Source organism: Sylvia atricapilla, chromosome 13, assembly GCF_009819655.1.
Source record: "Sylvia atricapilla isolate bSylAtr1 chromosome 13, bSylAtr1.pri, whole genome shotgun sequence".
Lineage (NCBI taxonomy): Eukaryota > Metazoa > Chordata > Aves > Passeriformes > Sylviidae > Sylvia > Sylvia atricapilla.
This window is the reverse complement of record NC_089152.1, coordinates 16,678,857-16,699,970: the sequence shown is the minus strand read 5'-3', so window position 1 is coordinate 16,699,970 and position 21,114 is coordinate 16,678,857. Positions and strand designations below refer to the sequence as shown.

At 38.2% G+C, this 21,114-nt stretch overlaps 1 protein-coding gene across 1 annotated transcript in view; it reads right to left on the bottom strand.

Annotated features, from left to right (window-relative positions):
• Positions 1 to 6,041: 6,041 nt before the first annotated feature.
• TLN2 (talin 2) overlaps positions 6,042 to 21,114 on the bottom strand; it is a 138,971-nt gene continuing 123,898 nt past the window's right edge. Inside the window, exons 53-58 of the mRNA XM_066328590.1 lie at positions 20,836 to 20,960; positions 14,273 to 14,398; positions 12,699 to 12,761; positions 12,420 to 12,602; positions 10,136 to 10,261; positions 6,042 to 9,154 (exon numbers count right to left, since the gene is read on the bottom strand). Of these exons, the coding sequence (XP_066184687.1) occupies positions 9,026 to 9,154; positions 10,136 to 10,261; positions 12,420 to 12,602; positions 12,699 to 12,761; positions 14,273 to 14,398; positions 20,836 to 20,960 (752 nt within the window). The 3' untranslated portion in view covers positions 6,042 to 9,025. The remainder of the gene's footprint in view (positions 9,155 to 10,135; positions 10,262 to 12,419; positions 12,603 to 12,698; positions 12,762 to 14,272; positions 14,399 to 20,835; positions 20,961 to 21,114) is intronic.

Below are 21,114 nucleotides of genomic sequence, written 5' to 3'. Positions count from 1 at the left end.
TAGAAACAAAGCTACAGCAGGATGCAAAATTTCTCCTTAGGGCTGCAACATAAAGAATAGTCTGTTCTTAGTCCAGAGGGAAACCAAATCAGATGAATTTGATCCCAAGTAGCGAACAAAAAAATGCCAGGCATTTTCTGGATGTCTGTGTTATTACAGGGAACAGCCAGGGATGAGTTATTTGTCTTTGAGCTATACAGCTGTTAAAGTTCTAAGAAATGAAGTCATGGCTTTAAACATGCCCCAGTTATTGCATGTATTTCTGTTTGAACTCTAAGGTGGCTTGGACTCACAGAAATGCACAGATGTCTCAAAAGCCACTATTTATTTTTCTGCAAGATCAAAAGCGACTAAAACAACATTTGAGTTCACCTGATTTTAAACATAATTCAGTAATTCATCATAAGTAGTGTCACTGCAAGTTTGACTTACCCTTTCAACACTGCCATTTTTACTGGCAGGGAGCAACTGGAAATGGTGTAATCCTTGTCTGGAACCAAACATCTGAAACAAGCCTCAAATGGTCTCAGTTTATGTATTTTTGGAGTTTTGCTAAACATTCTATGAACTTGAAAGTAATACAGGTTACTAATCCAAGTAAAGTTCCCCTTGTCCTTATCCTGTTACCCTTTTGCAATACAGTAAAGATGCAGGAATGTCTTCCATTATGTCTGTTAAAGGATGGAAAAAGCTGTTACACCATGTTTTGACCCTTGGTCATAGAGATTGGTTTTTTTTTGTCTCCAGCACAGGATTTAGACTTGCCTGTGCTGCAGTGATTGGCCAGCCCCATTTCTAGGACACATTCACACATACCCAAAGCTGTGCTGGCTTCTCAGTTCCACTGCAACAATGTGACCCACCAGAGAGAGACCTCTGCAAATCACAAAGCCACTCCCCAACCAGTGCCTGCCTTACGGGCAACTTTTTATTCTGTATCCAGCAGCTCTCCCTGCACTCAGACAACCAGGACACCAGGAACAACACAGGTTTGGCAGGGAGGAGGAAGGGTATGAAGCAACAAAATAAAGGGGAGTTACCTGCTCTCTTCATCAACTGACATAATCCACTTATTATGAATCTACACAGGGATCAAGCCATTTCAACTCTGTTGCAAGCAAATACTTTAAAAAAATGACTAGTTGGAAGGTCCTCTTTTAATGGGTGTTATCCTTAGGATAGGGAAGATCATCTGAATAGGCTCTAACCTCTTCTGAGATGGGTACAATGGCATCCTGTTTTATTTTACAGAACATTCAGTCTACAAAATACTCAGCATATTTAGTTTTTCCAGTTCCAGGAGAGAAGTAGGACATTCTTTGAAGATAAATTTTTGCATTTAGCCTATTTTCAAATAAAAAGACCTCGGGCAAACCAAAATATGAGGGATCTGGTCATGTAATAAGGAGCCACTCCTATGATTTGGAAGAGATCTGAGATAACTCCTGAACAGTTCAAGAAACTAACCAGAAAATTTTCTCTGTGGCTTGAATTGCTGAGCTACAGCATCTGGATGCATCACAGGCATGTCACAGCAGTGGTTTAGTTTGAGAATTACCCTAAATAGCCTTATTATCACCACTAAATGATAGAGTATGGCAACTGGAATGCAAGCTAAACACAATGGAATGACCAATGAAGCTCTTTTTCTGAGGTCATCTTTTTGAACTCTTGTTTTTTTTTTCCCCACAGTTTTCACATGTGAAATCTCAGTCACACAAAGTCCCAGATCAGAAGAGATCAGCAATATATATGAGATCAGCAATATGTCATTAAAGTTCTTACTCACTTTCATTTTTCTAAGGCAAGAAGAAACATTCTCAAAGTTACACTCACACACAAACATTTAGCTAAAATCACTACTGACTTCATAAAGCAAAAGTTCAGTCTTAAAAAAAATTATGTTTAAAAACAATCATCAGACTGGATCTCAAGAAACTCTGTGAGCCTTTTAGAAATACAGTGTCATTTCAAACTCATTTACCATTAAAAAATGCAAACAAAAGATGAATATTTAGAAGAGAGAAAATACTCATGCTTATATAGCTGAAGGCACAGAGTAAGTAATTGCAGACAGACCAGAATCACTGCAGCTGACTAAAGGCATCTCTGAGTAAACTTCAGAACAGGTTCTGTGGCTAAAATTGTCACACTAAAGGCTTCAGTGCCTCAGGATTTTCATTGTATTTTCCAGGAAGCTTTGGGAAAGCAGGAGGCTCATTTAAATAAGCTGCAGGGCTTTTTTCCAAATTATTAAAGCTGTCACATCTCTTGTAGAAAAAGTCAGAGAAAAAGAGTGCAGCAAGTCCTAAATGGAAGAGAACAGAGGCTGATGCCTTAAAAGAAGTGGTTACAACATAAGGCAAAGCCAAGAAACTGAGCAAAGATTCTTGCAGATTAAATTCAGCTCTGGAAGACAGGATGTTTGTCTAAAACCTTGGCAGTGAAAGACGGTTGTTCTTGGCTCCAATCACAATCACTGTTTAAGTCCCTCTGCTATACAGTTACCAATAAAGAATGCATTTGATTTCTCTGGAACTGACAGAGTGCAGAAACATTAATGCAAAAAAATAATGTATTTGTGAACTAGATGGGAATATAAGTATTAACCCTTTCCTGAACATGGCTACTACTGGTCTATCTAGTTCTATGTAGATCACACAAACTGGACTGGCTATTGCATCCGGGGTAACCTGCTCTATGGATTTAAACAAATTATCTCCCTTCCTGCAACATAATTTTGCCATCTGTAAAACAGGAGTGACTCATTTGTAGTGCTCTATAGAGGACAAATAAGAAATGGTTTCTAAGAGCAAATTATTTTTATTAATGCTTGAAAGCTACTATGGTGATCTTGGAATGGGTATGATGGAGAAGGTGGTTCTAATAGCATTGCAGTAAAGCCCACGGGCCAAGCATTGTCCCTCTGAGGTCTGAAACTGTCATTTGGAAATTTCTTAAGCACAGGCTTAATCCCAGATTGAGGCAACTATATTGCAGACAGAAAATGAAAGATTTTTTTTTTTAAATAACGTAAATATGTGCTACAGCATTTGGTGAACTGGGACATAAATACTTTTTCTGGTTTGGAACAAGGCTGATAAACTACTATCTGGCAGTACATCATTAATACATGTAATGTACTTAGGGGCAAGCTGGAAAATGTACAATATAGTGCCAATGCATGTTTATAACATACCCACTGCCCCAGAATCTGACCATCCTTTCCAAGACTTAATCAGGCCAACAGTTTGGTGACTTATGTTCAATTAAATACTTTAATCCATACCTTAGAATATGCAATGCAATTTGAATGCAAAGATCATCAAATATAATGCTGGAAGAAGCCTACCTATTAACTTTTTACTTGGTCAATTGTTACTTAGAAAATACCAACAGCCACAAAGAGCTGATTTTGATCCACATTCAGAGAAGATGGAGCATAGCACGGGCAATTATTCTATAACAAAAGGGTTACACCAACAGCCTAGGCAGTGCTGAATATTGATCTGTGTGCCATTGAAGATTCCAAATAGTTTTATTAAGTTCAGCACTTTAAGAGCAAGAATTGTATTTAGAAAATAGCCAGCAACATTTTCTCACTGTCCTAATACAGCCTTTTTTCCACAACTTGACTGTTAAATTAACATTTGATTCAGTACCACGAGTGAATTTTCCGGTCAAAAGTTCTGGCCTTATAAACTTAATGCTCTGTGTAATTTTTTAATAAAGAGATGTTTAACTTTATAGCAAAACCTGTTACATATAACCATGCCAAAAGAAACCACCTTCACCTGGATAAACCCTCACAGTGAAAATTTTGGAATGGTTCCAAGTCAGCAGCCCTTATCCATTTTAAAAACAACTGAACATACTTCAAGAAAATAACCAGGATGGAAATAAAATCATGTTTGTAAGATAAGCATCATCCACATTAGGCAGTAAGTGGGTAAACCCCACACCAGTAGTATTTTTCTTGACACACGAAACACAACTGACTTGAACAGGTGGAAAACTGAAGTGTATATACTGATAAAAGATGTTCCAGGAGGAAAGGATCCAACTTTCATAAGAGAAAGGTAAAGGCAAACAAACTTGTAAAGAAAGGTAAGGCCAAAAGGGATCCAAGCATGTCAAACACTGTGGTTCAGTTTTCAAATTTTTAGGCAATACTGTGCAAGCAAAATTGATTAATTTTCCTAGAGCCTCTAAAGCAGTGCCTGGAGTGTTTTGAACACAAATTAAAATCGAGCTACACAGAAAATACAAACAGGCAGCAAACGTGCTAAATATCCATTTTCTAGCAGTTTAAAGTATCTATTTTCACAGATACTTTAAATTATTTTAGCCTAAAACATGCCTAGGGCCTTTATAGCTCCCCAACTCATTATTCAGCTAACCATCACTAAAAAAGGAGCTTCTTCAATCTTGTTTCTGTCATGAAGAATGAGTGGAAAAAGTTATCACATCATCAGAGACATAATGTACACATCTGGTGAAGCACTTGGTGAACACACAGAATGCCCAAAAGATCCCACTTTGACATGAGTTTAATTAGGCCAGAAACAGCTCCTTCTGGTAACAACATTAAAGTACTTGTAATGCAGCTGAGCAGTGGCAAGATTTCTGGCACAGTTTTCCTATGGAAAATTGGAGTACGTACACACACAGAGTTATATTTGACTTGGAAAAAATGTTGAATGAAATGTAAATCATAAAAATATAAAAGCAAAACTTGCCTTCTTCACAAAAAACCTGACCAATACCAAGTATCCACCACCCTTGAATAATTGGTCTTTGATTTTTCTGCTCATTAGTGTGGTTAACATGCACTCTGCTTTAAGGATTTTGAATGGTCACAAAGTATACCTGATGCAAAGATACTGACTTATCAGAAAGTAAACACTACTAGTTTTGTCTGTGCAGCAGAAGTAGAAATGGAACTTTCTCCTCTGTCACCTGGGAATTTTAACCACTTACAGGCAGCTTCAGCCTTATCTTGCTTAAGGAGTAAAATAATCCTTTGCACGACCACCAGTGCAACACAAGTCACAAACACCTGCAGGAAAAAAACCCTCTAACTTTCATGAGGCTTCTGTTGGTGAAGACCAAACTAAGATATATTACTTATTTATTTTTTACTATACATAATGTTGTGGCAGCATGACTACAAACTTCATTGTGTCTCTCCTAGGGTTAAAACTTTAAAAGGAAGGGAAAACATTAAAGTGAGAGCTCAAACCCCTAGAAACTCAGCATAAAATTTCAAAACTATCTTGGACAGAAGGTTCTTCCACTGCAACAAAGTGCACTAATTTGAGAAAAAAACAAAGGTTTGTACTGATCTTTTATTTTTTTAAATGTTTTTTAAAAAGTGACAAAATGGCACTTATTTATAGCTTGGTAAATGAGGGCAGTTTGTAACAGAGTTGTGACTCATGTGAGTAAACAGTTTTTGCATTTGGCATCATAAACCGAGCTGCAGAAATGTGTTGTTCCATTAACATGACCAACCACAATGCATTTCATGTAAATAACATGAATATGGAAAAGCAGGTTTCAGAAATCATGACAATTATGGGCAGATAACTCTCTTTGTTAACCACGAGGCAATTACATAAGGAGAAAACTTTTACAGTGTAAGCTACCTGCCACTAAACCAAGCCCACTCCCAAAGAGGAAAAAACCCAAACCCCAAGAAGTTACAAAATATGTAGGGATGATAAATGCCATACTCCTGGGCTGAATATCTTATCAGTTTGATAAGGACTGATGAAAACCAGAAAGGCACTCATGATCTGAGCATATTTAGGTTGAGGAAGTTTCTAGATTTATGTACTTCTCCCTTCATTAGGAATTAAGTAATGAACATGCAGAAAATCAAAGGGAAAGGGACAGATGAAAAGAAGTCTGTAATTCAATTTTTGTTTCAAAACTTTTTTAACTTTTGAGACTCCTGTACGTATAAAAGTTTAGACAAATGATAAAATATTCAATTTTTTGAGTAATTGGGGAAATGACATTATTTGTACACAAAGAACTTTGAGGCATTTTGTTTTTAATTTGCATACAATTTTCAGAGTGAATTCCACATGAAGAAGGGTGAGATACAACAGAGCTCATTCATCATTTCACAAGTTAACAGAACAAAGTAAACATCTGTCCTTCTTATTAATTAGCATCTACCCCTTACTCCAACTTGTCACTTCCTGCTGCAAGTTCCCATGCCAAAGAAATGGATGGACTAGTTCCAAACTCCACAGATGTTCACATGTGAACTTCAGCGATACTGCAAATTATAACAGCAAGAAAAAGATTGAAAGACTTTGAATGACTTTATATTCTCTTAATGGTTCACAAATGAAGACCCAAAATTCTGAGTAAAAAAATACTTCAGTTGTCCAGCTCAGCTGTTCACCTGACTGTGGTTCCTCTATGGAGCACACAGCTAAGGAAAAAATACTTTCTGTCATGTAAGAGGGGACACTACATCAGAAACAGAGAAGTCTCAAAATAGCTGTGCTAAAACGGACTTCCCAAACACTTCTCTCTGGAGCACAATTTGAACATGCTCTTACCTTCTACATACTGATAAAGTTTTCTAGCAATATAATTTCCATACATAGTTGCATTTGACAAGGTTTTTGGCTTATATCAAACTGGCAAATACCATCCTGACCAAAGTATATTACATCAGTATTATACCTACAATAAAATAGTGGCATGGTGTTAAAGACAGCATCATCATTCTTCATGCTTTAAGGAGATCAAATAACAATTAAAGGTAGGTTGCAAGGGAAAAAGTAACAAATCTGTCTTGCAGATCTTTCTGAAGAAGAGATCAGAAAGTGAGGCTATCCAGGTAAAACAAGAGAAAGGCATAAGCTGCAAAGGAGTTGAACCTACAAACAGCAGCAGAAAATCCCCGTCACTGGAGCAGTCTTTATTTAGGTCTTACAGCCATAAATACCAGTTTAGCCTTCTGACAAAGACTTAGAGGAAGTCGTCTTCTTGATGTAGGATTTCAGATTATGACACTGTTCACAGTGAGTTGAACAAAAAACCAAATTGATTGTGTTGAGGTGGAAAATCAAAGAACTCAGAATTGCACATCTTTGACAGTACAGGGTTTGCATTTACACACAAGCCTACACATCACAGCACACCTGTCAATGCCAGTGATTCCATTTGGGATATATCTGGTTTTTTCCCCTCATGATTGTTGATTCTCCAGCAACTTTACTGAGTCTGAAATACATCAGTATCAGAGAAGAGACAATAAAAACCTTTTTACACTTCAATATTTATTAATTCTCTAGCAATTTTTTTGCTATATATTTAGTACTAGCGTGACAAAATTCCTCATAATTGTCTCATGCAGGTAACTTAAATGAGGAGGTAGCACTACCTAAACTGATGAACCTACCACTAGGGGGTTACTGGGGAGTCTACAGGACAAGTATTTTCTGCAGCAACAGCTAGGTGGGTATGCACAGAACACAACAGGCTCAGCTGAACGTACCTGGCAGGATCTAAGGACAGCACAGCCCTCAGAAGGACTGGAGGGGCAACATCCTTTGACCTAAACAGACTTGCCAGTATTGTTTAGGAGGGCTTGAGTGGAGTTGGAGATGTTAGGAGAAATGGTGTTTCCGTAGTTAGTCAAATAGTTTTAGCTTTTGCTACTTGAAGTTGCTGTGATTTGTGTTCTCTCTTTGACATAGTCAAATGTTACTCTACCCAACTTGCTATTGTTCAGGTCACAACAGAGATACTGAGAGCATACTGTACCTTTCTGCAGCTGAAGACAAAGATTGCTGCTAGATTGCTGCTATTTCTTCTCTGCAATTCCTTGGTGAATACTTTTTCATCAATAGCAACTATGAAAACAAACTCTCTAGAGTCCAATTTTTTAAAAAATATATTACAGGAAAAATTGTAAATCTACTTGTAAATCACTTATTCTTTTCTCCTACAATTCCCACAGGTTTCAAAACATAATAATTATAAATGTAATTATTAAAATAATAACAAGAGATGTGATAGTCTTTTGTTGTACTGGGCATTTCCCTTTTTTAACTGAGATACATTCTAACAGAAATACCACAGTACGAACCAGATAATTTCAATTAAAAAAACAAAATGCAAACTACTCAGTCCAATGTTAGAGCATGTGTATGTGTGTATAATACTGTAAAAGTAGTCACACATTAGAGGTATATAATTGAAACAGCATTTTCTTACATGAACCTGCTATTATTGAGGCAGTGACAAGGTTTCCATTTCTTTGTTTTTTGAGCTCTTTAAAGAATGGCTATTGCCACATTTTGTAAACCTAAATACTGTACAAGCAGAAGCTTGTTGGTATCAGGTAAGGAATAATACTAGTAGTGCAAACAGCTGCAGAGACAATTCCTCCAGTTTTGGGGTGAACCAGCTATATAACACTGAAAGAGGAGAGGCTTCTTCTTCAAACCCACACTCGTGCGTGTTTCTCCCCTCAGCCACACATCCTTCTCCTTCTTGGTCTTCTTTTTACAAGGGTACTTGGGGGAGGGAGAACCACCAGCTCATGGGATATTTATCACATGAAAGATTCCTTGACTCTTTTCCTACTTAATATTATCAATGTTTTAGAACAAGTCAAAGAACGATAAATATCTCAAGCATCAGGAAAGTGACAATAATACTGATTTAGTATCTTTAGTAAAAAGTGAAACATTCTCTCCTGAGATATAAATCAAGGGAGGAACAGGAATGATGAACCTAACACTGTACCATTATTTGATCATCATGCACCTCAGCTGAGCAGATGGGAAAGAACAAGTGTTCCTTGCCCTCTGCTCATCCAAAGCTATGACAGGCAGTTTATTTAGCTAAGTGCTTGGCATACCAGTATGCTGTCAGAGCAGTTCTCAATGTGCTGTCCCCCTTTAGCTTATTTCTTTAAAAGAAAAAAAAAAAGGAAGAAAAAAAAAAGAAAAAAAAAGAATAAAAAGGAAGAAAAATCTCAGCAGGTTTATGGTTAACCCTCATCTTCTCTCAGCTCTGTGGGTAGAAATTTGTATTGCTGTTGGCGGATCTGAGCCAGTTTTTTCCTTGCCTCTTCCAGCTCTCTTTCCTTCTTCAGCATTTCTTCTTGGGCTGCAATAATCTAGAAAACAGAAGCAGCAAGGAATACTGTCTGTAAAATAATATTTCTTTCTGTATGACACCACAGTCACAGCTGCCCTTGTGAGCATTCTCTAGAGAAGCACCAAATTTCAATGATTTCATCAGGAACTGCTCAAATTTTTCCAGATTCCAGGACTAGGCCATCAAGAAAAGTATTGTATTCCCACTTGTTTCTTAAAGAGGACTAAAAAAAGAGAAAAAGAATCTACCACCATAGTTTTACCATGCATCCATGATGAATTTCACAACTCTGCATTCTCCCAATATCCAGCAGGGTTGGGGTTTAGAATAAAGTAGAATAAGCATATGTTAAGACATGGAATATGTCTTAACATAACGTCTCAGTGTCAGTAAAATTGAACATTCCTTACTGCAGGTATCCACAGTACTTTCCTGCATCTCAGAAGGCCAAAGAAAAACTGACAGTAGTACAGACACTCAGAAATAATCAAGTCCCGTATCTTTTAAGTAGTGAGTACAGTATAAGAGGTACCTCATTCATTATAAGGAATCTAGAAGTTGGTACCTCAAAGCCTTGAAATCTACTTGTAAATATTGTTATTATTTCCCAATACTTACTATGGTCACAGTAACAAAACACCATTGGTTTTTATCTCTCACTCCCTATTTCTTTGCTTAAATACATGCAAAATAATTGTTTCATTAAGATTTGGGAACGTTTAAAATACATAAGAGAATTCTGAAAAGACCCACTCATTTAATCAGAACAAGAGTCAAAGCTGTTGTATAATGGTAACTGCTATTACAGCAAATGCTCAGTGAGGAAGTGCAAATACCACAGTGCTCTTATGTCAGGGGATTCATGATAATGAGGCATCAAGTAATTAATCATAGATTTCTCAATAGATTTGTCCAGCCTGCAATGCAGCAGGTGGACATGGTAACACCACCCATTTCTGTGATGGTTTTTCCCTGCTGTCTGTGGAGTGATTGTACCAACCTGAGCGATGCCACCCACAAACTTGGTTTTGACCACAACGTCATCGTCCTCTGCCTTTCCAAACGCTGCTTTTTGGGCTGCCCTGACAAGATTGTCTGATGCACGCTTGACAGCATTTCCTGCAGCCTTTGAGAAAGATAAGAAGTTCAGTAATAAGGAAAATACATAACTAACGTGGCTTTGTCTGAACATCAAAACAAACATCTTTGCCTGACTGCACAGGAAACCTATGGGGTTTCTTTTCCCCAGTAAAAAGCAAATTGATCTTAGAAAATCAGTGGTACAGAGAGAACAAAATTCCTTTGTTTAAGAAGCCACACATGAGATTTTTTTTTTCCCTACAGTCTGAAATAAAGCAGTGGATGAAATTACAAGTTATACTATGCTGATAAGACTTTTTTTTTTTTTTTTTTTGAGAAAGAAGAACAGAAACTAAAAGCTAGTGTATAAAGATATTATAAAACAATTAAGTTTTTTAATTAATGGACTTCAGTCAGGGCAAGTTAACAACTTATACAGCCATGGCCATCTCACATTTAAACCTTTATTTCCTAAAAATTTTCAGATTTCCAAAGAGAAACAGTCCAACATTTGTTTTTTGTTGTCTGAACTGGATACTGTCAGCAGGCCAAACCAGGCTGCTCCCACATGCTAGAAACACTGACACAAGGAAGGGAAGCCACAGCTTCCAACCTTCCACCCTTCCTAGGAAGGACCAGCTCTGAATCTGGGCCCCCACCTGTCCTCAGTTCTATCCCATATTTCCAGCTGCATCTCACTTTCAAGTCTTCCTCAATGAAATGACCCAAGGATAAATTATTTGAAATTTGCTCTGCTCAGTTTGGAGCTCATCCAGAAAGAATGGAAACATTTCCAATTGTTTCATTAAGTTTTGGAAGATTCTGGAACAGCACATTCCAAATTTACATTCATGGGAAGCGCAGTTCAAATTGGGGTATGAAGGAAAAAACCAAGATACTCAAAGTCCTGAATCCGAACGATTGATTGAAGCTATGTGAAAACATTTCTGCTGGGGGCAAAGCCAGCTGAAAAGTCTCAGTAGTTTTGGCAAGACCACCAGTAAAAATATTTAGCAGACATCAACTCACTGTTTTTGCTATGATAAAGAACATGATTTCCAAGTGCAAACTGCTCTTCCTTTCATTATTCATTCTGGGACTAAACTGAAGCTTGGTAAAATGGCAAAGTTCAATTTCACTCCATGCTTCGGCTTGTTTCCTTTTCACATTCCCTTCCCATTTCTCACATTCAATGTCTATTTAATATTTGCCCACAATGACTGAGAACCCCAAATTTCCTGTCAGAACTGAGGAAAGTCTCTAGTAATTGATTTTTTCCTGTTTCTATTGTCCTGCATTTAAAATTCCTTTAGGCTCATCTTGGCACTTGGATATTACAAACAGATTGCACCATGGACAGAACCACCTTGGGTCTTGTGGGGACACCTTCCCCACACCCTTTTGGCAATGTCAATATACATGGATCCACTATAAAGTACTAAAACCATCTCAGCCTATAACTGCCCTGACATACTGCTGTTTTCTGTAGAACCAAATTTTTCACACATTCACATATTTATTTTTTCTTCTTAAATATTTAAATCTTTTTTTTTCTTTGGAAAAAAAAAAAAAAGATGACATCAGTTCCTCATGCTCAGAGAGATACTTAGTCACATGTATTTGTGCTGAGTTGGATTCTGCCTATCCATATGTGGACTGTTGCACTGAGTGTCCACTAGTAGCAGCTGTGCAAGTACAAGCAAAAGGGGAATTTTCACTGTGCACCAAAGGTGGTACAAAAAAGCAGCTGAAACACTTCTTCCATTCCAGGCTGAGCCTGCAAGGCATGATGTCAGAGAAGGCTGTAGTCATTTTAAAAATTGCCATGCTCAAACAAAACTTTTAGAGACATTAGAGTCTACCCATCAAAACACAGTGTTAATTCAGCAGCAGCTCAGAGAAGCTCAACATGAAAATGACGTGTAGCATGAAACAGAACCAGTTTCATGTCAAGAAGCTCACTCAGACTTCAGTTGAGATGTTGCATGAGATTCTCTTCGTATTTTTGTCTAACAATGATTCTCTGTTTTAGAAATGCTCTATCTACAACTGCTCTCTCGATCCCAAGAAATAAAGACAGACTGACCACAACCCAGGCCAACATTCAGAGAAATACTCTGTTCATCACCAGCATAACCTTGGAGTGCTAGAACAGTGTTTACATAGCCCTACCATGGGCTTTCAGTAATGGATAACACAAGTACCTGTAGCCTCCTCATGGCTTCAGAGTCATGATCAGCCTTCACTTTGCAAGCCACAAGCAATTGTGCAGTAGAAGCTGCAACTTGTTTGGCAGATGAGATGAGTTTCTCCTCACTGGCGTGGCCTTGAACTGAGGCATTTGCTGCTTCACAGAGATTGCTGGTTGCAGCTGCCACCATTCGGGCCTGGAAGGCAGTAAAATAAAAGTCACGGTGTATTCTCACAGGATATTATTTCTTCAGAGAAAGTGCCAGTTTTTCTCAAGAGAAGCAGTTACTCACAGCAGAAATAAGTCCCTGAGACCACTGTCCATCATCAGCTGCATTTGCAGGGATTGCTCCAACCTGAAAAAACAGTTCAGAGATGGCTTACAAGAAAACAGAAAATGCAGTTGCTTTGTCTCAGAATTAGACAAGCAGTAATCCATGAAAAAAGGATCACCTGTACCTGTGACTGTGCCCAGCACACATTCAAGAGCAGAAAATCCACCTGGAAGTCAGTTGTCAGAGTAACTGTGCTTCCAGCACACATCTGCCTGCTCAGGAAGTGTCCAACTTATTATACTGCTTCAGCTGACCCATTCTTGGAACACACAGAAGTAATTACCAGAATAACCAGTAATTAGAAGACTGCTAGTGGTTGAAGCCACAGCCGAAGCAAGAGCTGAAACAGCAGTTCCTTAAGCCCCAGGCTTTAAAATAACTTACTTCTCTCTCCATAACATATTTGAATTTACATCAGTCGTTCATCTTGTCTGATTTGAGCAGTGTGGGAAGGCACAGGTCAGAAAGCTTCCCAGGGAAGCCCCCTATGCCTAATAATGGCACTTTAGAAGAGCAGCCCACTTTTCTGCATGGCTTTTCCACTGAAGTGTTCATGGCATCCGCAGTAACAGCAACAATTTGGAGACAGTTTTCTTCCCATATTAGATAAAAGCAATGAAACTAAACTGTACAGTTGGTTGCCAGACCCACACCCCCAGCTGCCTGGGTCTGAGTGGTTTTCAGAGAAGCTGAAAGATGTGAAATGTAAACATGGTCCAGAAACATGTGTTTCAAAAGAAATGGAAACAGGCATAATGTGTTCATAATATTCTTGCATAATGAGAATTCCAGGGAATGAAATCAAATCATTAAATGCAGCATCAACATAAACAGAAGATATGTTCTCTCCATAGCTATGGTGACACTTATGCAACTAAAAAAAAATCAGTTATATAAAAAAACCCTACTAGGCCCCTAAAGTATTTAGGTTATTTTGCCTCATTATCCCCTGAACAGCTATTTTTAAATAGACCACAGATGAATTGCTTGTTGGCCCTGTTTGAACCAAAAGCACAAGGTTCCCAGAATCCAGGCTGCAGCAGACAGCACTGCCTGATTGTGGGATCCATGATACAGCCTGCTCCGAGTCAAGAGTCAGGTGGAAATGGAAACCATAACCACACAAAAACAATGGTCCTATAATAAATTGTTCTCACAGGCAGCATACTTGGTTCATGTTTAGATTTTATGTTTCAGAGGATACTAACTGTGAAAAATAGTGACAGATAGGAAATGATTTACAAAATCTCAATTCTAAATTAAATTTCACAAGTGAACCCCCAGTAAAACTCTCCACAACTGAATGATTTGAAGAACCAAGCACTTGATTACACTTGTGAGGTTTAAATGAACATAGTTGTGGAATTTTTAAAATAGAACCAGGTCTGGGCCATGTATTATGATGAACAATTTACATTTTCCTTAGTCATTCCTAAGGCTCTTTCCTCCTGTTTTTAACAGAACCGTTAGGAGACTAGATTCAATATCAATGCTTTCCCTCACTACTGTTGCTACATGTCCTGTTTACCCACCTTTCCCTGAGCCACCAGTTCCCTCTGGGCTGCTGAAGCTGACTTCACAAGGGCACTGGTAGCAGCTGCAATGGATTTAGCTGCTTCCAGGATCTGTTCTTCAAAATCCAGAGTCTCATCTGCTTGCTATAACCAAGAAAAAACAAAGTTACACATTCACCTGAAAGCAGTTATACTTTCAAGACTGAGGACATATGCAAAGACAAGAAGATTCTGGCACACATCAATAAAGTCAGTAAGACCTATAACATCATTTTCTGCAAAGGAGTTTTGTGTGGGCAAAAGCTGGGAGTCAACATAAAGTAAGTATTAGCTTGCCCTTGTGCCTACTCACACTAAAACAGAGTATCACAAGATACCTAAACAAAGCCATCAACTTTCTAATGCATTATCTCCACTAGAGCTACTCTAAACTACTTCAGAAAAGTGCAAGTCTGAAAAGAAATTATTATTTTTCCTATCAAGATTATCTCTGTAGTGCCATAATAGTGGCTTCCAAGATTGCTAAACTCGAGAAAGCATTTTCTAAATACTTAAAGACTTAAGGCATTGAAAAAGAGCCATGATAAATGTGTGTTGTCTCATTCACCTGTACTAAGGAATGTAAAGTAGATAAAGCAAGAGTGTAGATTTATCAGCTTTTGGTAAGGGCTGTCACTGCACAGAAAGCAGCTTTATGCAGCAGTCCAGTTTAGAGATCTTGGAGATAGGAAGTTCCAAAGGTCTGTCTGGAACACTTCAGTCATCCAAATATGTCTTCCAACAAGCATGTGCAAAACCTCCTAATGAGGTTTCTTACTATTTAAAATCCAAATTCATTGCTCTATAAAAACTTCCCTGACTTTCAAATCATTTAAACAAATATTGAAAACATTTGTCCATCTAAGCATGCTTACTAACTTTTGAACAGTTAAAAAAAGAGAGAAGAACAGTTATTGTTATTTTAAACAAAGCCAGCCTGGGCTATGTATTCTGATAGTTTTTTATATAAAATAATCCAACAGAATGTATTTTGTTTGTGATCCAGTCACAAGCCTACTGGAATCCAAGGCCCTAGGACAAGTAGGGCTAGTGGCTACAGTATCAGGACATCCTACTTTGTGAGAGATACAGGTTTTGAAATTCAGGTTTATTCTAACTATGGCAACTGCAACATTTTTGCCTCGCACAACTAACTTCAGAAACACCAACCAGGTGGGTCCTGAGTTAAAAAATTGGGCCCTTCATTTGCAAGTCTAAGCACACCTATCTGAATTTAGGTCAGGTTTAGTTCTGTTACTGCAGTTTCAATAAATAGTCAATGATAAAATAATAAAGGATAATGATAAGTAATTACAGAATGGTCCATCAAGCAGCACTGAGTCTTACTGCAATTCACATAACTATCACATAACTAAAATCCCAGGAGATGAAACAATAGTCTCCACAGACACCAGAAAAACTGAATCATCTGAAAATCAAAACTAATGTATAGATAAAGATCTTTGGTACCTGAAAGTTTGTTTGTTTGTGTGGGATTTTTTGTTTGTTTTGGTTTTTTTAGGAAAAGCCACCTAACCCACTGAAAAATATTTGTCTTGGGCTATTCTCATCAACCAAAGTACATGTCTTTGTAATAAAAGAAACTGCTTTGGAAAGGGAGCGAGTCATGTTCCACATAAAATTTTGGCAGTGATTGCAATGCCACATCATGACCATTATTATACCAAAGTACAATCACATTGGCCCTCTACAGGCCTCAAGTCTTATTTATGAAACTCTTATTTCAATCACAGCATTGTCAGAGTGCTTAAATGGAATCCAGTAGAGTCTCTACCAGAATGATTGTCCTCATTAAAACAGATGCATTATTGACTTTGATTTGACTAAAGACTAAAACTGAAATATCAACAAAAATACCAGTGACTGACAGTAAATTTAGCAGATTGTCACTGCACATTTACTTTTGTCCAAGACTTCTTGCTATCAAGTTTTTGAATTCTCATTTCCAACGTAAAATAAATTATGTGCATTAGTCTATATGTCAGCACTGTCAGGAATTCAAACTTAAATAAGTGAGAACTTCAATATCTGCTTATTTATTACAAAGGAGGTGTCAATCTTTATTGACATTTTTAAAAATGCTCATGGCCATAGTCTGATCTATTGGACAGCTGTGTATGTGTCCAGATGGAATTCAATTTGTGAAAAAAACAGCCACCAAAAAGATGCTGAACAAAAGCAGTTGTCTGAACTCAGTTCAAGGTTGTGAGTAGACTAAATATTGCACACAAGTCCTAAGCAAAAATTACTGCTTTTCAAAGAGAACGCCAAGAAATTGAAGTTTGCATTATCAAGAATGCCGTTGTACAATGGCTGGATTAACTTCCACTGTGGAGCAGCAGGTGAAGCTCAACAGGAAAACAGTCAGCTAAAGCTTAGTATGTCATCTAGTAACAGAATTTTTCTCCCCTGTTTACCAAATCAGTTTCTTTCCAATTATTGAAATACAGGGCTTGGGAGAACAAGCCGTACCTCAAGTTTCTGAAATTTCCAAGTCTTGCATTCTCTGCCATCTCACAATTTCTTCTACTTTTGGAAAAAGATTCTCTTGACAGTTGACCCCTTATGTGAAGAATTTATTTTTGTAGCAGCCTTACAGAGCATTCAAACTGTTGAATGCCTGTTGGCTTTTCATCTTTTCTAACAAATCCTCCTTCTCTAGTCCTTCCCTGGGGTTTTCCCTTCCCCATTCTCAGGTGTGACACACATCTAAGGGCTGGATACCCAGTAGGGGAGGCACAACGCTTAGCCAGCACTGCGGGTGTGTTTCCTGCCAGTGCCCTCCCAAGAGCATTCCTTAGCAATGAGGACAGGAAGCAGCACAAGACTGAGCACAGCAAAATGCCCTACAAGTAATTATTCCACCATTCCCATTATTTAAAGAGTGTCTCCTGGACCGTCTTAAGTTCACACTCATAAATGGTACCCTCACAACGTGTCAGTTCACAGCCTTCGTGAATAAAATTGGGAGCAATCATGTGATAGATGGCAGAAAATATCACACTGTAAGATTTTAGAGCAGGTTTCTTTAGAAAACCAGATCTATGACAAATTATTAGCTTCTTCTTCCTCAAGCAGCCCCCATGAAGAGCAGCATCTCATTTTCCTCAAGCCTAAACTAATATACTCTTATTAACCACGTACAGCTATAAATGGATTGGAAAATGAAGTCACCAAAACAGACAAACAAACGTTAGGCTCAATACCAAGTCTTTTGAAGGGAATATCCTAAAAATGTTGATTATGCCATTGAAAACAAAAAATATATGCTTTTGTAGTGTATTTTAACCATTTTTATACAGCATCTCCATTATGAGGGGCAGCATAAATAAAGTCAGGGTTAACAGGAAAACAAATGAGCCCCCAATCTCATTGCAAAGCAGTAGAAAATATTAACAAAAGAGAAACTGGTTTATTTTCAAACACCTCTCATCATCTACTTCATAATGAGCAACCCAATATGAGTAAGTTACTGCACTGAGCCATGGAAAGCACAATAACCATTCCAATGAAAGTCAGTTCTTGGCACAGCTGCCACTGTCACAAAGAGCCCTACACAACTTAGAAATCTCTTCAAGAGCAACTCCACTGATAAAGGAGCCCTCCATGTATGTATTTTATATCAGATTAGATTAGGACTCTACAGGAAGTCTTCTAAACTGCTTGTGACTGTACTCCTTCACATTGCCTTCTACTACGTTAAAACCCCCGGAGACAGGGCAGGACACTGTAGGAATATGTTTGATATATAGTTGGATTAAATAACAACCTAATATATCAAACATATCACACAGAGTCCTGCAGAAAAAGGCATCCAGGTTTGATTCATCTTGGGTTAAAAAAACAAAGGACCAACTGCTGAAAGCTACCAGCAGGGAACTTAGTAACTACAAGACACTCGTGTCTGGAGGCAGAGGCCTGCACAGAAGCATGAGGAGCAGACAGAACAGGGTAGGGACAGCAAGGCTCTCTCCTGTTGTACCTCATCTACCATACCTTTTCACTTAAAAGTGTTTTTTTTTTGCCCAGTATTAGCATGAAGACTTTATCAGACAAAATAGTTTTCTTCTTCAGAAAATTACTAGTTTTGGGGGTTGTTATTTTACAGGAAATAGCATATTTGCATAAGAGAAGGAACGTGCGTCTGCACTGCAATACACCTGAGTCTCCAAATGGAAAACTGAAAAAAGTAAGAGTCCACATTCAGGAAAAATAATTGTACTTAAAGGAAACATGACAGCCAAATCCTGCTTAATAAACCATAAATATCTCATTGCTTCTCAGATAATTTCCCACCTTGAACACTGCAAGGAGAATACTGAACAGGTTTTGTGTTACAGACAATAGTAACACCTGCTCAGGAGAGTCCTCAAAGCTCTTCCAAGATACGAGCTCAGAAGACATACAGATATTTATAGAGTGTCAGTGGGGCTGTGGACTAGTGGACTAAGTATTGTGGGAGCACATTCACCTGCAGCCAAACAACCACGATTTAAAGGAGATTAAAAAAAAAAAAAAAAAAAAAAAAAAAAAAAAAAAAAAAAAAAGGCAGCATTGTACAATAAAGCACAGGCAGCAGTTAGCAGGACTGTCTCTCAATAGAAATTGTTCTCTGGGATGATTCCCAGTAACAGAAAATGAAGATGTCTCATGCTATTTGTGTCAGTTTAAGACATCAAGGGGGTTATGATAGGTGCAAAAATGTGAAGAGGAAACAAGGACAAGAAGAAATAATAAAATCCAAAAGTTAAAAAAAATTAAGATAGTAGAGCAAATGTGAAGAAACCCTGCCTTTACTATTGGGGTTTTTTTAGAGGTAAAAGACAAACAGGAACACAAAGATCAAAATTTCAAGCTTAAATCAAATTACTCTCACTAACAAAAAAACTTTACCAAAAAACAGAGAATCAGCCACCAGCTAGTAATGATGAAGATAATGGAATTTCTGCAGGTAGACATTCTAAAATTACCAACTGAGGACTTCTCTGTGAGTTCACTTGATGATTATTGCTGTTCACCAAAGCAGGATATTGTCTAGATACTCTGTTCCATTGAAGAAAATAACTCCTATTCCTGCATTTCACGGACTGAGCACAAGACAAAGCAACCCTTACCTAGTCTAAGCATTCTTACTGCACCACTCTGTATGCTGTCAAAGATGGGCATTAGAAAGAGAGAGCCTGTTCACCACAGGAAATCCTGCTCTGGGAGGATACAAGCTACAAGTCTGCAGCAGAAAAAATACTATTTGAGCCACTCTGTGATCTTCCTAGTACATTTTGATGTGAATTATAATCCCTATTGTGAAAGAGATTAAACATCTGAAAAGGATGCAAAGACCGCTGAAATCCCAAATCAAGCAAACGGCTGGATATGAATTTTAGTTTCAGAAAACAACAAACAAACCAGTAAGTCCCAAGCAGCCTGGATACTGGAATTAACATGTTAAATGATGAGCAGGTGTGAGAACTGTATTCACTGGGAAATCACAATGACCCTGGAGGGCCTTAGATGTTGGAAGGCAACTGCTCTGTGGTTACCAGGCAACACACATGTGCTATTGTGCAGTGATTGTATAGAAAAGGTGATGGAGGACTTTTCCACTCCTCAGCCTCAGCCTGTGGAATCTCATTATAAAGGACCATTTTTCTTTATAAACAAAATGCATGTACTTGTTAAAAAATGCAGACAAAGAGCATTGCTTTTTCATGAGCTAATTTATTCTTATATAGTAAGCTGAGAGTGGGGGGTGGGAAGTCCTCAAAGGCTGAAGCTTCCAAGAACTATTTCATCTGATGCTCCTACATAACAAAATACTACCCTGCACCAATACAATCATCCAACACTGAATGGTCTTGAGCTCTGCTTTGCAGAAAGACTTCTCATTAGCTCTCCTTTGAAAACAGTTTTGCACCTACAAAGCAGCATAAAGAGGAAAATAGATACATAGTCCTATCCTGAAGTCAATTACACAGCCAAAACATGTTTTTCATTTTACAGAGATGCAACATGGTAATTTCAACTAAAACCTGCCTGTTAACACCAGGTAAAAGGTAGCAATTCTCTGGGATCCCCCAGTTTCATATATTCCATCTATACTGCACGTGGAAATAGTTGGCTTAATTTTATATCTTCAGAGACACGTTTGAAATGACCTGGCAACATGCAACACTACTTGATATAATGAACTGTAATTTAATTTCCTTTAGGAAAATGACATAGAAATGATCATACAACGTATCTGATTCCATACTGAAACAGCTACTCTCTAAGCATGCCATAAAATGCTGGTTTTAGTCTTGCTTATGGCTGGTGCTTGGCTCACTCCTTGAAAAGCACCTTTTTACCCTCTACCCTCAGGGGTAAGTGCCATCCAGAGCAGCATTTTGTGGCACTGAGACTCATGCAAGGTTTGATGGTTTACACCATGATCGTGGCCAGTAGCAAAGTACACCAAACTATGGGCAACGTGCATCCTCTGCCTCGTTAACCTCAAACAAACAGCGGGGATGAACACTCACCTTGGGCTTGGCTCTTGGTTTTAGCTGCTCTAACTTCTTTGCTGCAGCCTCAATTGATGCTGCAGCCCCTAAGAGCTCTGTCTCTGCAATGACTGTTGGGTCTTCTGGATCCACCCACTCTGTCCCTGAAATTAATGGAGACGGAGACAATAACTTCAGTGTCACTGTGAGCTGCCACTCAAACAGGGGGAACTGCAATCACACCTCAAGTGTCCAATACAGAATGTACATCACAGAAAGCTGATTTTAGTGCCAGAATGGCATGAAACCAGTGGTTTT